The sequence below is a fragment of the Harmonia axyridis genome, chromosome 1 (genome assembly GCF_914767665.1).
Source record: "Harmonia axyridis chromosome 1, icHarAxyr1.1, whole genome shotgun sequence".
NCBI classification, from domain to species: Eukaryota; Metazoa; Arthropoda; class Insecta; order Coleoptera; family Coccinellidae; genus Harmonia; species Harmonia axyridis.
The window spans coordinates 63015009-63032908 of NC_059501.1; the positions used below are offsets into that span (position 1 = coordinate 63015009).

Consider the following 17900-nt stretch of genomic DNA (forward strand, 5'->3'; position numbering starts at 1 on the left):
CACATGGACTCCTATATTCTACCCGTATAGTACTATATTGCATCAAAACTGCACACATTTTCACGGATTCGTTTGTCTGTGAGATGCTATCATCAATTTCGAGACATTCTGAGGAAAATGTCTTGGCACCTCATTGTCAGATTATCGAGATTTGTGAGAAACAAATCACATATCATATGTAAATGACATCAATAGTGATCACAATCCCTGAGGATATATGATTATGTTTTTCCCATTTTCCCCCATTACAGCTCGCGATGCCTGGTTATGAACATTTCGGCTAACATATTTGATATTATTGGACAACATATATATGAGGATTCAGTTATTATGGTCTCTCTTAAAAAAAATCTCACAATATGTCGTTTCTCGGTCATGTGAATTATTCTGGCATCATCTTGTGGCATGAAAAGATGTATGGAAGATCTTGTATTTTGTATCTCATTTCATAGCCAATGTGGAGCAGTGTATAAAAAATTATCGATGGCGGTGCCTAATATAACCAAGGAAGATCGTTTCTCAGTCGGGTTCTGGCCGCCGAATATCATAATTCCATCCCAATCAGAAATGAGAGCTCCCCGATTGATGAGCAAAAACCCCGAAAATTGCAAAAAATCCATTTTCAAAGTTCCATATCTCGAAAACTGTCCATTTTTGAGCTTTGTGTCTATGGACACTTCTGATCAGTTTATCAAGAACTACAACATATCAAAAACTCAGCCAAATTCAAGGAAAGCCATTTCCCATACTAAACGTGTGGGGTCCTTTAAGAATGTAATGTTATAAATCAACACATGAAAATTTGGGGGAATATTTGGCATCATCTGGGGCGTTTGCAATGAAGCAACATGGCAACCCTGTCTGTTAGTTCGATTTTCAAAGTGCGAACAAATGTTTACTGCATGAATTAGACTTTGACCGTCAATTGTTGAAGTGTAATTCGTGATTCGGAAATTTCCAAATTTTTGAGCGTGAGACAGCTCTCATCACTATGAGATTATTGTCCTCCTCAAAATGCAAACTGTACATGTCACATTCTTTCGACAATTGAAATCTGAATAACTATCATAATTCAAACTTCAAACAAACTATAGGGGGGAAAAACAATTATAAAAACGAAATTATTTTTTCGTATGTTAATCTTCAATTGGGTCCGTCAGAGATCGATGATAAAGATTGATGGCGATAATTTATTTGTATAAATATGTTTGAATATAATCATTGTCATTTTCTTTGTTTCATTGAACGAATATAATCAGTTGCTCCGTTGAATATTGAAGATAGATAAATTCATTAAATATTGACGATAGTCTGCTTGTAACCTAACCTTGTGGTCCAATTGATTCACCGATTCATATGGTAATATCATTTTTCTTTGTTTGTGGTATGTTCGCTTTATGTCTTGACTTTTATAGAAATAATTTTCGCTATACATATTTGTATTGTCAGTTGCTGACTTCTCTGAGAAAGTTCTTTGAAGAAGTCAAGTTACCTCAGATTTTCTGGGTCTACACTTGATGGAAATCATTAAGTTATGTTACGACAAAACATTGAAAAATTTAAAAAAATCTATAATTAAAAATGAACAAACAGAGAATGATCGCTTAGTTGGAGGCAAGTAGCGTTTGAAGATTTATCTCAAAACTGCTCATTCGATCGTGATCAAAATTTACTTTGTAGAATGACAATTCAAAGCCTGCTGTAATATCGAGTGGATCACATTATCAGAACCATAAAGAAATTCAAGAAAATATCGAAAACAATACACAATATTTCCGTGGCGCCTAAAAACAGACAGAGTTGAGATTATAGGTGTTGATATAAGGTGTAGTAAAAGGAAATCCATTATATGTATGAAAAACAAGGTTTTATTTACACAGTTGGAATTATACGATTTAGGTCAAATATGCGCTGTTTTGTTCGATAACTTGTTACCATTTTGAAAGGAATATCATTATGCTTTTCTCATGGAAGACATTGCCCTCATTGGCAGAAAATTGAGACACTCGGTTTTCACAAGCCTCTGTTGAAGCAAAATTTTCACCAGCAAAATTGTTCGCCATGGACTGGAACAGATGTCAGGTCCGGACTATAAGGTGGATCTCCAAAATCCTGCAGCTTCTGGCGAGTCACTATCGATGTGTATGGCCTGGCGTTGGCCTGATGGAACACAATTCCTCTCCTATTGGCCAAAGCTGGCTGCTTCTGGGCGATTGCTTCAGACGGTCCAAGTGTTGTAGGGAAGCAGATCTTAGTAGATAATTCCCTGCCAATCCCACTAAATATACCGAAAAATCTTCCTGACCGCCATTCCTAGCTTGGCCACCGTTTCCGACGGCTCATCGCGTTTCGACTGCGACCGTTTTTGCTTGACGTTGTCGTAAATGATTCCCTATTCATTCACAAATCGCTTCAAAAATGGGAAATTCGTTCCATGTCCATTGGGCCAACTTGTATGTTAAATAATATGTTGTAAATTGTTAAATCGAGCTTCTCTTTGAGACCAGCCTTATGCAAATGGTTCAATCTTTAGCTCTTGGGCAATCGAAACAGTGCTTACATGACGGTAGGACTCGACGATGTCTATGATTTTATCGACATTTTCGACAATATGCCTTCCAGTGCGTGGTGCACCTTTGACATCGAAATCGATTAAACCAAAAAAGCGGGTGATTATCAGTATCAGGACGATATACACTATTTACATTTTCGCCTTTATCAAAGAAAAACTGTCAAATATGGCGTATTTTCTCTATGCTAATCGCTAATGCCCATCTTTGACGCGCGCTCAAACTAAAGTGAGTCAACTAATCCCAGAACTGACAGCTATAGTTTTTATAGTACAAAATCTCATCATCCCATCACCACGGATGGTGTAACTAATGAAAAAAAAATTGGACAAAATACTGTGTTCGATAATTTCTTCTCATAATTAACAGAATTAATTGTTCCTGAATGCCTTTTCTATCAATAATCCTTATAATAAATTAAGAAAGGATCATTTTTGTTTCAATTCAATCAACTATTTACTATCAGGCAACCCAAAATACATTCTTCGAAGTGTAAAATTATACTATATGATTGCCCGCTCGGTCGTTTGAAAGTTGATGCCCCTAATAATATCCATAAATCCTCATTAATTCTTCACTGAGAATCGAAACAAGAGTCATGCTCTTATCGAACAACTTCAAAACTCTCACACTAGATCAATGGCAACATTTCATAACTAGAAATCGGCTTGATAATAGAAATGTTATTGCTTTTAATTTCGAATTTAATGATGCCATTATTGAATATAGGTATAGTTACACCGTAATATTTTTTTTAGAATTCGGTTCCTCGATTTCAATTAGTTTTCGATAGAAATTATTGAAATCATTGAAGGAGAGAATTTTAAAAATTAATTTCGTGGTTTTCAGTACTATTAAATTCTTTTATGTTTGCCTTAACGGAAAAAGAACATCTATTAATAGATTTTTATTTTGCAGAGAAAATACCAATCATCGACTTCAAAGGGGAGGCAATTACATTCAAGACCACAACATCTGCTGTTCTTGACACGTTGGAGCATTGTGCCGAACTAGTTAACCAAAGAGAAGAAGCGTGGAGGCGTAGGTTGGAAAGAGAGACTGATAGAAGAAAAAGGGCTGAAAACCTATCGAAGTCGTATTTTGAACAAATACAGAAGTTCCAGAAGGTGCCCTACGGGCCAGATTTAGAAGTGAGTAGCTTTTAAAATAAAAATTCTAGCAGATTGAGGATAAGCAATTAAATACAGAAAATAATTCTTTTTTTTTTTTGTTGGATTTTCACAACTTCGAATTAATAATGATCGTAAATGACTTGAAGATCTTTTTCTGTTCACATACTACACATTCATTATTATACAGGGTGGCCATTTGAAAACGAAACAGACGAGATTACAGACGAAATAAAGTTTTTCGATAGAAATGCTCGGACAGGTCGATTTCTGTTTCGAGGGGGACAACTTAGGATGTAGGTTACGGACGCATAGCGCTTCAGCCCTTGCTACTACAACCCTCATCCCCAAATTTTGAATAGGGAAGATGGGGTGAGTGATACCTCATTTGAAAGGTATTTTTATACTGATTTCATCATTTTATGCATTAGTTCTCGAAATATTCTCAACTAAGTATTTGAAAATGAAGTGGTGTTTTCATGGCACTTGTAGTGTTTTGTGAAAAATCGACATTTTGAGCTTCAAAACAACCATGACTGTGGCTTCCTTCCTAACTAACTAACGCATGAATATTTCGAGAACTAATGCATAAAATGAAAAAACAATTACTGTGCTGAAATCAGTATAAAAATACCTTTAAATTGAGGTATCACTCACCCCATTTTCCCTATTCAAAAATTGGGGGTGGGGGTTGTAGCAGCAAGGGTTGAAGCGCTATGCGTCCATAACCTACATCTTAAGTTGTCCCCCTCGAAACAGAAATCGACCTGTCCGAGCATTTCTATCGAAAAACTTTATTTCGTCTGTAATCTCGTCTGTTTCGTTTTCAAATGGCCACCCTGTATTATCCCTGGCATTCGCGAACTCGAGTAATTTTGTAACGCTTAGCACTGGTTGAGAGCATTGCAAAAAGTAGAAATATCTGGACTTGTTAGATAAGACTAAGATACATAGAAAATGTGGTGTGTCTACTTTTACCTGTAGAACTTTCAGACAAAACGGGAGATTTTTCAGTTTTATACCTACTTGATTTCAAGGGATCGCGTCTGTTTCAGATGGCGCATACATCGTTTATATTTGACATTTCCCTCTATTCTCGGCTCTCTTGACCTTTGAGTATAGAACAATAATATTTTATATTCTATGCTCGTAACAATCTTCTATACTATGTCATTATATTCCATTCATTTCATTAAAAATTTGATAGGATCTAATTTGTAATTTATTGTGAAAGTCTAAAACCAGTACATTTTTAAAAGGCGCCAGGCAGATAGGGAATTTGAAAATTTCTGAAGAGCGCCACCTTGCGGAACTCTGGTGAAGCAGAACGCCAAAGCAACTGGTGGATATCTCAAAAAGTCTGAGCAAAATCGAATCAGTACACACACCAGTGATTCTATGCATCTTAGATTAGACGAATTGACGAAACTTATATTATGTGGAGACTTTTGGAGCATTATTGCCAGATCCACGAATATTGATGTTGAATTTGCAGTAGATTACATTTTGCATATTATAAGCTCACCTGCTCAATCAACTTTCATTTAATTATAATTCAGTGAACCTGTATTTTATCGTTTACCCCAAGGTAAAATAATGAGTGCATTAATTTTCATGCAGGAAAAGTATCAAACTATCCAAATTTAATTTAAAAAAAATACATAAAATTGTTACAATCTATGTCGTTCACATGATAATCTTCTTCAACCACGACAGTGACTACTATGGGTCCGCTCAAGCATGTACCCAGATTTTAAACATGCTAGTCTTTTATTCTATGTTAGTAGGGGTGTGTCAAAAAATAATTTTATATAAATTGATATAATGAAATGCAGTAAAATGAGGTTTTATTGATTTATATTCAGTAATAAAAAACATTTGTAACCAAATTCTAATTTAGAATCACTAATTCCGTATCAATCGTGAAAAAATCTTATTTTGTATTCCTATGTTCCTCCTAAGGAATTTTAAAATTTCGAGCCTGGGATGGTCTCCAACGTTAAGGTTCGTATCGATGATGACAAATATTCGATTCTGTCCGTCCGCCCTTATATACAGGGTGGTTCTTTGACTTGTACAGGGTGGGTCAAATTGGACACTTTTGAAGGGGAAGTCATTTCTATACTACATAGATAGGAAAAAACTGATATAGGTGTCTGAGAGCCAATTTTCTTGAGAAACTCATTGGCGAAAACCGCAACTCCATAGCTATCACCGTTACATAGTTATCAGGTGTTTTTTAGGAAATGTTCATTTTCCAAATACTGCTGTAACTTTTGTCTCTTGAAATTTTTTTCTTTCTGTAAAAACATTCTCTTAGCAAATGTTGTATGTAGAATATTTTATCTTTCAATCTTCCCCAAAGATCCATAGACATAAGGTCAGGCTACCTAACCGGTCAAGCTGAATGTCGAGAAAAAATGAAGGATGCATCGACGTGAGGTCAGGAGCTTTTAAGAACTCGCGTTCATTTATGCGTCAATCGCACCCTTGAAGACCACACATATATGGAAGACAAGCGATCAAAGGATCCGGATGAGTGCTTTTCTAATTTTTTTTTTAGATGTGAATTTTCGATGCTTTCATATCATTCAATCCAGACTTTCTTAAAAAGGATGCGTTTTTCGAGAAAAAATTGAGAATAAGTTAATTTTTCAAATGATGGAGTGACTTTAGATTATCTTCAAGTATGCTAATTTTGTACGATTTTATGGATCGGCGAGGCTAAAACTTCAAAGCCATCAGAAATAGGGAAAAATGGTAATTGAAGAATATGTCTGTTAGTTATAGAAAATTTTACACTAAACTTCAGTTCATTTCGACAGATCCTGTGCAAGTTACAAAGGAAAAAGTGTTTTTTTTTGTAACTTTAAGAGCCTGTTCATTTCATCTGAGCTGAATCTCGAAAAATTGTAAATGAAAAAAGTATTGATAAATTATAAAAGTATTTTATTCGATGAGAGTATGACCATTTTCATTAAAAGGCTATTCCTACGGAAGATAATGAAACTACCGGGAATCCCGAGTTAGGTTCGATAGAATTCTCTCAAACAAAAACTAATCAGTGGACACATCAGTAATTTTGAATTTCTTAGCCTTAACACATCCATCGGTAGTTAGGTTAGATAAAGTTCGTTAGTTGGTCCAACAAACTTCAAGAAATGGTTTCGTTTCATGGTGGAAGGAGTAGATGGCGCTAGTCGATATCCATTTTCCGAACTTCGCACTTCTGCTCTGAGGCTGTTTAAGTCAGAAACTATCGAATTGAATGTTCCATAGAATATTCTAAGAAATTTTCTGATGTTCTCATGGATACTTTTATATGTAGAATTGTTTTTTTTTTCTCCTTATGTATCGATGTATTTTTTTTTTAAATCTTTAAACACCATTGCAACTATTAGTGAGTACATAGTTTTGGGTTTGTCCTGTCATGTAATAAATATCCTGTCATTTGAATAAATAACTAAAAGTTTTTCCTGAAATGTATTATTTTTTCATATTAGAAATTTATGTCCTGTATAGAGATTGCTTCAACGTCAATCATTATGTTATAATTAAATTCAAGCGTATTCTTGCGAAAATAAGTCTAATTCGGATTTCACCAAGATTTCTAACCTTTCATTCAAGTTGACAACCGAGCGCTATGTCGCATTTAATGAGAATAAAACGTACCTGTCGAAAGAAATCGTGCTTTTATTTAGAAAATATTCTCGGGGATACTGCACGTGAGCGTGAATAACAGAAATTTCGGCAATATCAATATGCATCGCGCGCTTTTGAATTTTATCTGTTTCCTGTCGACCGTTATCGACGCTTCCTCGCGCTCTGTTCACAATTCGACTTTGTATTTTGATTGAATCCCCATTAGAGCGGTAATGACACATTAGCGGAATGATGAATATTTCGAAGCACAATAGTGGTGTTAGTTTGTGCGCAAATTACGCTGTTTTATCATGATAGATAAAGGTGCTGAATGTGAGTACAGTTTTTCTTTTCTACTTGTTTCATTATCGAAGGCTGCTTGGTTTGATTTCATTTATGGTTAGGTATATTATAATTATAATTGTCATTTCGAATTTCCATCCAGTGAACCTTGGAAATCGTTTGAAATTTATTAAAGTTAATTTCGAATTCAATTAAAAAATTGCTTTCTTCTCTTTCTTTATTTTCTTTATCAATTTTCTCTCATTTTTTCATAATTCTTGTTTCGAATTCGTATACTTATACAAACATCTAAACAAAAGTCTTATACAAAATCTGTTGTTTAACCTCATTGATACTCTTGAATAGTTTGATATGTATAGATTTTAAAGTTTAAATAAAACACTGTAAATTTTACACTATGGTTTATTATGATTTCGTGAAATATCTCAAATACGTCAAAAACAATATGAAAAAAATAATCGGATCACCCGTGGACTTGAACCAAGGTCATCCCCGCCTATGGTTTGTACGTTAATAATAAAAAATCAAAAATATTTATTTGGATAATTAAATAATGTTCGGGTGTCCCGAATTTGTTGTCTACTGAGTGATCTCAGAATACCTTTGAGTTAAAATGAATGGCACATTTTTGGGCTCGATTTGATTTGTTGAAAACCGAAACCTCATAAATTCAACTGTTTTCATGCTATAAGAAAAAATTGGGAAATGGCGTGAAATGAAGGGTTTCCATAACTTCTTTATTACTAGGGCTATAAACATGAAACAAAACCCTTCCACAGGCCTTTTTTTCAGTAGAGTCTGTTGGTGTTGTCATTTGTTTTTTATTGTTTAATTTTCGAAGTTATAATACTAACTTGTGTTTTCTTAAATGTAAACCCTAAACATGTCAATAATAAATAAAATCGCCCCTTTTTTCCCCCTTTCAAAACTATATAACATGATATGTAAATTTGTTATCGAATTATAAAAATCATCAAAAATTTCAAAACTACCACGTGCCTATCTATGATAATCTGTGAAGATAGGCACGTGGTTGATTTGTCGTAAGAAACAAACTTACAATGATTTTTATAACTTGATAAGAAATTTGCATATCAAGTTATATATTTTTGAAAGGGGAAAAATTTTTTTTCTTGAAGAAAATTGTATGGTTTACATCAAAAAACACAAGTTTGTTTTATAACTTGAAAATGATTGCAATAAAAAACAAATGATTACCCAAATGGATTTTACTGAAAAAAGTTCCTCTAGAATGTTTTTGTTTCATGCTTATAGCACCAGTAACAAAAACGATTGAATTTATGAGGTTGCAAGTTTTCATCAAGTTGATGTACTCAAAATTCGAACCCAAAAATGTGCCAATCATTTTTGTCCAGTTCGAAGGTATATTCTGAGATCCCCTCACTAGACAACGAATTTGGGACACCCGATACGTAGTTTCTTTGAGGCACTTTACAAATTACATTACACAGTTCCTGCAGATATGCAGGAATTAAACGTGCTCAATACTGCTGTTATGTATTATGGAGCGGTCGAGTTTGATCTTACAAAAGTTGAAAATAGAAGAAAAATTCATACTGTTGACTCAAAATAGATAAATAGGTATACATAATGAGATAATTGGCCCACAAGATACATTGCTTTATGTAGCTTAGGTCGATTTATCTTCTGCAATTTATGCTCATAAAATTTTGTTTATTTTAAAATTTATTGTAGTTGTGATCATTGTAAGAAATTTTGAATGATTTTCTGTTACCTACTTCTGAATGAACATATACCGGGTGGTTCCAAAGTCTGGAAACGGTGAATTTATTTTGCGCGATTCCTCGGGCGAAATTACTCAAGACCCCAGTATCAGAATTCCGATTTTCCACCTGTGCGCGAAATAAATTCACCGTTTCCAGACTTTTGAACCACCCGGTATACATTCATATACAGTCTGTAAAAAAGTTCTCGAAAATTGAGTTATTATGGTTGTGCATTAGTTCTACTCGCAAGATTTTGGTATGGCTGTTTATGTTTGAAGAATCATGAGTCAATGTTATTATGCCTTAAGTGAGGATTTTTTGTGTTATATCTCTGGCTTGGCATTGCTTCTCATGGAAATTTTATTTATATATTTTGTTATTTTTTCTAGCTCCGTTTTTTTATGTAAGTCCTTGATGCTGGTATACCTATTACTATTGGTAATTAGTGTAATTATTTTATTTTGAAATATTTGTAGAGGCTTCAGGTGGGAAAAAACGTTGCAGCGTGCGTTATAATCGGTCTCAGCATAGCGGTGTATAAGAGTTTTTTGGTTTTATTATTTAGATTGCTACTTCTCTTCAGAAGAATATAGAGTTTTTAGTGATGCATAGGCTTTGCACACTGAGTTTTTGATGTGTTCGTGAAAGTTAAATCTACTAGCTGATTGAAAGCCACAGGTTAATTTCAGAGCTACCGCCATTGGTAGTTAGTACTTCTGGTGATCATATCGGAAAATAATATTTTCAAAAACTTCCAAAGTGTACTCCTACTCGGTCAGATATGTTACTGAAATATTAAGTTTTTGTCGATATTCTGCTTGAAATTGTTATTTCGAGATTTTCTCTTGATAATACATACAGGATGTTTCGAAAAAAGATGCCCCGTCTCTAGGATAGGTAGAACACTCAAAAATAATTGGGGTTTGCTCAGTAAAAAATTTTCGTAACGTCATCCATATCGAAAACAAAGGGCGTTGAAGGAAAAAATGTTCACGATGTTAACGGAACTATTTGTAATGAAATTTTATACGAATATATATTGGAAGCTGATACATCCCATGAATTTGTTTTTATATCTGACTGAGAGAAGGCTATATTTTAGTTACACGGTTCATACCAAGTAGTATTGAACATAACTTTTTTAAATTAGATTTAATAATCAGAATGAACTTAAACATCATTAAATTTTGCACCAAAAAGGTACTCTTGGTAAAACCCGATACTGTATACCGTTTTCGAAAATTCTAAAAGTGCAGAGATCTCACCGAAATAATTTATCGCCCTGTTTAGAGAACGAACGTTCGAAAACAACATCTGTTTGGTTACACTGCCTCATTTTCCAAACTAAAATTTAAATTGCTAAAGTAGTTGCTAACTCATTGCATATGGAATATATTGTACATATTGTTTATATTTTATAATTTTATTTATATATTTATTTATTTTATATATACTTTCATCTAAATTATTTTACCAGTTATCCCTATATTGTATATGTTGTAAATATTGTTTATATTTTACTATTTATGTATATATTTATTTATTTTATATCTACACGTTCATGTCTTATTATGTTAGTCGAAATGAAATATTTACTTTTGCCCATATACAGCAGAAGAAGAAAGTGATCTCACATTGAGCTTTAATTCACACGGCTAATGGCCCTGGTAGTCGAAGCCGTAGAACTTAAAACTTAACTTAACTTAGTTGCTAACTGAACCCAAACTATGTGAAATTTTGAGTAGATATAATCGATTCCATATTTTTATTCTTAGAAATCATACAATAAAGGAGACTTTTTTTCCATTTTGGATTCATCACATAACGATAACTACAAAAATTTGTGGGTGGGATAAAAAAAACTTCCTTAAACGATACAAAAAGTTTATTTTCGGAAATAATAAACCCGAAGGAAACAAATTTCCGTCCGAATGATATTTCCGCCAGATTAAAATATCAGAATCGTTTTGTTTGCCTTCCAGACAATTTCGTCTGTTTCTTGTTTATTTAAAAACTGCGTTAGATATTTTTACGGAAGTTGGATGTTATAAAATATGTATAGGGACGTTCCTCGAGATAATTTATTTTTTAGTTAAATCGCTTGCACCCCGCATTTAGTTTAGTATTCATTTAACCATAAAAAAATGTTACATGGTAAGTCGAAATTAAACATACTTGTATAAGAGGAAATCGCAAAGACTTAGAACATGGAAAAGTTAAGAATAAATAAAAAAAAATTTAACTCACCAACAGAATAAAAACCTCTTTTCAATGAGAATCTCTTTCATCACTTTTGCAAATTGATTTTTGGATAATATCTTCAGATAGTTCGGAATCTTGATGCACATTTATGGTTCGTAACTAAATACCTGATGAGTTCTTGAGAAATAAGAAGGGCACTTTCTCGTGTTATATTGATGGAAGTCCTTTAGACCAGAAACATTTAAGGCCATTTTCAAGTATACATAACCTGCTACTCAGTATAAACACAGAGAGGAGAGTAAGCAATTTCTCTTTTTTGCAGCTTCTCGAGAACCCACATAAGGCTCTTGTTGCCTCCTTTTGCTTGATAAATACTTTCTTCGATGCAGAGCTGAATCACCATAGTAAAATACTGTAGGTTGCTATGGATTAGAAATTAGCGCAGTATGTTAGTCTGTAAACGTCCGAAGAAGATATTCTTCTTATAGTCAAAATAGCCAGAGATAATTTACCTAACATCTCATATACAGGTTCCAAGAGGGAGAGTTGTCAAAAACTACATCAATCAACTTTATCCTTTCAGTATCTCCACCACATTCAAAGAAGATCTTCTGCGTTTTTTCTTTGTTAAGCTTTAGGCTATTAGGAGCGAACCAATCCTCCGCCAAAGTTGTTCCTGATAGTCTGAAAAGCATTTTGCGAGTGGAAATTTTGAGGAGAGCAAAAAATGTTTTCATCCCGAAAGTAATCTCAATACTTCCACTACCTTCGGTAACAATATATATTTGAGTGTATTTATATAACATACTACAGAGCACGTTATGTAATTGTATAGATGTGGTAATTTTATATACATTTTTTTTTCCATCAAATTGAAAATAAGCTGTAAAAATGATAATGGAATCGTTTCTTGAAAGTTGATTTTATTTCTAGGAAGGACCTCACAGTGTTTTGGCCGACGACGAGTTCTACGATGCTGTCGAGACCGGATTAGATAAAATGGAGGAAGAACGGGAAATTAGGCATAAACTGATGAACGGAACTTTAGTACCTCCAACTCCCCCTCCAGTGTCACCTGCAAGTACTCACAGATTATGGCCTGAGGTAATTATCAAATAGTTTCTTATATCCTGTATAAGGATACAGGTGTGTTGTGGTGAAATCGAAACGGCTTGCCTTGGTCTAATTGCAACTAGATAGTTTCTTCTGCTGCGTACATCTGCAGCACTATAGAGTAAAGGGCAAAGGGACAATATGTTCCTAAGGGATTCTTAATTACATAAAAATAGATTTTTGCCAGTCCGATTATAAAGGATTCTCCAATAAGAGGTTTCATTCTAATGTAAAAAAAAAAAACGAGAATATTTTGTAAGAAATCAATGCATGTTTAGTAGGAATGTATTCCATTAACGATGGAAAATGATATCAACCAATTGGCAGCCACGGCTATGGTTCCAGCACCTAATGCTTTTCATGAAATTTTCTATGACCTATTCGCACATTTGCGGCTGAATTTCGTCGATAACTTCACGAATTCCATCTTAAAGGTCTTGAATCGATTGTGGTGCATTGGCATAGACCTTATCTTTTAAGGGGTGCCAAAGGAAAGTTCTGAAGGTGTTGAAGATCTCGGTGGCCAATTGTGCTCACTTCTTCGAGAAATAACATGGCCAGAAAACTTTTCTTGCAAAACTACTGTTGTTTCCTTGCTTGTGTGGCATGTAGCGCTGTCTTGTTAAAGATGAACGTCGTCCACATCATTATCTTCCAATTCCATCGTTTGTGGAATGCCTAATTCCCAAGATCGACGAGGAATGAACAAACCGGAGTTTTCCTCAACACTACTGGCACTAATAATTTCAATGCGTTGTTGGAACGTGTATCGTTCCATCTTCAGTAATGGCGTAGTATTTACTTTTATAATGTCAAATGATTTGAGCTTCAAAATTGACAGCTGCTCTGATAGTGGGCTATTCAAAATGAAACCTCCTATTGCCATACCCTATACTATCCTGAGAAATAATTCTCTGTATCGTTGTGATGGAATAGATTAATCTGCCCTTGTGAATACTCAACAAAACAATTTGTATTTTACGTGAAATTAAGTCGAAATCAACCTGACAGAGAGGTTGGACTTTGAAGGCCAAACAATATAACACCTGATCTTAAACACATAATGGTAATGAACGTAGTCAATTAAGGTCTCTAGATTACACAGGTTGTCTCGTAACTTGGATTGAAGAGTGGGGTAACGCGTCATCTGGTGTCTGTCAAGGTTTATAGAGTGTCTGTATCGCCATTGGCCATCATTGACAGACATTTTATCGTAGCTATTTTATGATTAAAGATATTAAAGAATATTTAGGAGAGACTACCTCGGTAGTACAGTGGACTGAGAAGTTGGCTGTGGTGCCGAAGGTACCGGGTTCGAATCCTGGCTAGGTCATGGATGTTGTGTATGTCTGGTGGAGGTTTATGAGTTTGATAAATATGAAATGTTCGCTGTGTAGATGGCCTTAGTAGCCAAGCACATATAAAGGAAAAAAAAAAAAATATTTAGGAGAGGCTACAAACGATATACGCGATCAAACTAATAAGAAAATCCGTAAAAACCCACGATTTCATTACAATCAAATGTTATTTATTTGAATGTGTAAACCGAGTGACGTTACGAATGGTTGACGTTGATTGGTTGAAAGTTACGAGACAACCTGTCTAAATCTAAAAACCTTAGTAGTCAATGATCTTATATGTTCAAGGTTGTTAAAAACACATGTTGACATTATAAGGGGTGACTTCAACTCAAAAATAGCATTCTTATACTATTTTAGAAATTTGCAATTCAAAGAGTGATTCTATTTTCGTAAACACAGACCGATAATATTTTTTTTTAGAATATGAGACGATACAACAGAATTGATAGAAAGATAAGAAAAATGAAAACTTCTTTTAATATTCGATTGATTTCAACATAACCACACAAATTGTTTCAAATTTTAACAAGAATTAAATTTAACGAGGATCTAACGCATACATTTTTTTCTGCAGATACAAAAAGTTGTTGACGGACAAGTCAATATGGCGAAATTAGGAGTTGGAGAATGCGGAGCAGGCTGGCAACTATTCGCCGAAGACGGAGAAATGAAGATGTATAGGAGGGAGGAGGAGGTGAACGGGCTAGTGGTAGACCCCCTAAAGGCGGTACATGTGGTTAAGGGTATCACAGGATTTGAGCTATGTCATTATTTCTTCAGTCCACAGTACAGATATGATTGGGAAAGTGAGTTCTAATGACATCATATTAATAAAGTTACATGTTTGATTGATTATTATTTGACATTTTTCAATGAATGCTTGGATTTGAGTGCTTGGGCACTTAAATCGGTTAATTAGATTTCACTTCAATATCGGAAGACTTTCATTTTTAATTGATTGGTGAGAGATGTCAGGAAGTATACTTCTGATTTATCATTGCTTGATTTCTTCATTTATAAACATACTACACGATAGACTTGATCCAAAAAAATGTGGTTTGAACTATATTCACTTCAATATTTTCTTTTATGTCATGGTGAGCAGTTTTTAATGTATTCTATCTTGACTCTCCTTGATTTTTTCCAATATATTTATTCAATGTAAAGATCGTGAACAAACTGATTGGTAGATAACACCCAAAATCCAAGAGTCTGGTTACTACAGTTGTACCAATTTAATTACAAAAAATTTGACAATCCTTTTAGGATAGAATTTTAATTGATCGAATTCCGGTACTTCTTGATAAAATATATTAACATGCTTCTTTTCAAGAACTGCTTACTGCATCATAGATGCCTATCTTCTCAGCTACTACACACCAAAATATTTGGGCGAGTAATGCACTGGAATTAATTCACTAGAAGATTGTTATTATTTTACTTCTTTTCAATTTAGAGCTAGACTGTTTAGTACATTGTAGAAGTCTCCCACAAGTCTCTTGGAAAACTATTCCTATCAACTATGGTAGAGCGGATTCTTAATAATCCTGTTAAATCATCCATCTTCTATATCTAATGTTTCAATATCTTCTTTTGGTTTATTCTGGTGTAGATTTTCAGTTGATTATTTCTATTATCTACATTTATGTTTTTTGCAATTATTGTTGGTAAGAAGCTTAACAATATGATTTTGCTTGTCATCTATGTACATATCATTTCAATTGTTCAAGAATCAAGTTAAATTAATTTTCAATATAAATCTTCTACATATTCGTTTAGTAAAAAGTGAAAAAATTTTCAGCTACATTGGAACATATGCTGGTGGTGGAGACGATATCAGACGATACGATTTTATTCTTGCAGACGCACAAAAGGATCTGGCCTGCTAGTCAAAGGGATGCCGTGTTTTGGTCACACATGAGGAGGATGCCTAATGATCAGGATACTGAGGGCCCTGATCTTTGGACTGTTGTTAATCATTCTACAGAATTGCAGAAGTATCCGGTAAGTTTCCTAAAGAACACTATTAGTGTTGCTGAAATATTGTTGTTTTCTATGAGGTTTACTCAAGATACCTAAAAACCCTGGTGCAATGATTAGATTTTGTTTCGAACTTTTTGAGAGAATCCACTTATTGCTTTGGCTAGAACTCATTAGTGTTCTGTAAGGTGGCGCTGTTCGAACTCCCGCTAGAGTGATTTAATTAAACATAGTGGCGACAATTCGTTCAGATTGAGCCTAAAAATGGCGAATGGGGACATAGAAATTAAGAATACAATTCACTGAACTGAACTGACACACGTCAAAATCAAAATTATTGGACCTGATAGTAATTGATTGTATATAAAACAAATTTATTCAACTGAAGAATACTACAGTGACTAAATAAAATGGGCCTTACATTTTGAATAAATCCCAAAAATCAGGTAAATGGAGAATGTAAACAAAAAGCCGCCATATTTAGGCTCGGCCAATCAAAAACGATACTACGCTTGTCACCACTGTTGTTTATTAAGTCACTGTATCCCGCTATCTGTCAGATGAGATATTAAGTGTCAATCAGTATTTTCCTTAGAATATAGATAGAAGGAACGCAAAAGTAAACATTTGTGCTTGATCCTGAATACAAGAGAAATGGAAGTTTAGTGTCACCAATCACAATCGAGCTAGCCGATTGTATGTGGGAGCCCTATGCGTGGAGAATCCTGATTTGATTGTTGAATGCTTTATTAGGAATCCTTTTTTCATAACTTCACAATAGCTAAATCATTAAACTGAGAAGAACATTTACCCTTTTGAAATACGAAAGAATTTTTATGAATAAATCACATTGTAAACCATTTTTGAGCATGAATTGATAATTTCGAAATTAATGAAATTATCTTACACTACTGCTATAGTGTTCCGTCAGTCAAGGAGTGACAAATGTTGGCATCAAAATAAATGCATCAGTTACAAGGCGATTTCCGTTTCTCTTATTATCGTTCTAAGGTATTTTCAAATTTTGATTCTTTGAAACGATGTATGCGCCATCTGAAACTCTAGTGATCTCAAGTAGGCATAAGGTATAAGTAGATACACCAGGGTTTCTAGGCATCTTAGGTTTACTATACTGGAATATAATATAATTATGAATTATAGAGAATTTCATTAATCTGATTATTTATTCATAGGCTAATGCTGGAAAATGTGTAAGGATATATTTGACAGTATGTCTATTATGTCAGACTTTGGTAAATCCACCAAAAGATGGAGGTCCAGTAACCAGAGATGATATAAGCTGTAAAATTACATATTGTTCAGTTGGTGAGTTAGTAAATCAGCAAAATACATTCAACAAAATGAAATAAATATAAAGTATTATATCAACTAATTCCAAATTTTTCTTCTAGTTAATCCAGGTGGTTGGGCACCTGCCTCAGTACTGAGAGCTGTGTACAAAAGAGAATACCCCAAATTTCTTAAAAGATTCACATCTTATGTAATTGGAAAAACGAAGGACGAAAAAATAAGATTCACTGATTAGATTATAAGTTCAAAAGAGATCGAGATTTTTACTTCATATATTTTATTTTTATTGTTCGATAAACTGTAATAAATATTTTATGTTTATACATGAGATGTTTTTTATTATCTTCGATTACAAACCGTATATAATACTCAGTCTATAAGACCATAACACACATATTCAAGTGTAAAAATGTTCATAGAAATCTACAGCTGAGTACTATGCTATTTAGCAACTAGTGGAAGATTGCTGCTTACTGAATTCGTCATCATTCTATTACTGCTGTTGTGTATGCATAATTTGGCTTGCCTTCATTTATACTT

The 17900-nt window shown here is 34.0% G+C and overlaps 1 protein-coding gene across 2 annotated transcripts in view; it reads left to right on the plus strand.

The window, feature by feature from the left end:
• Positions 1 to 17683, plus strand: part of LOC123685570 (ceramide transfer protein) — a 42233-nt gene extending 24550 nt beyond the window's left edge. For both annotated transcript variants that reach the window (XM_045625250.1, XM_045625258.1), the window contains 6 exons: positions 3489 to 3721; positions 12529 to 12699; positions 14644 to 14875; positions 15871 to 16073; positions 17243 to 17375; positions 17462 to 17683. In XM_045625250.1, the coding sequence (XP_045481206.1) occupies positions 3489 to 3721; positions 12529 to 12699; positions 14644 to 14875; positions 15871 to 16073; positions 17243 to 17375; positions 17462 to 17595 (1106 nt within the window). In that variant the 3' untranslated portion in view covers positions 17596 to 17683. The remainder of the gene's footprint in view (positions 1 to 3488; positions 3722 to 12528; positions 12700 to 14643; positions 14876 to 15870; positions 16074 to 17242; positions 17376 to 17461) is intronic.
• Positions 17684 to 17900: the final 217 nt, after the last annotated feature.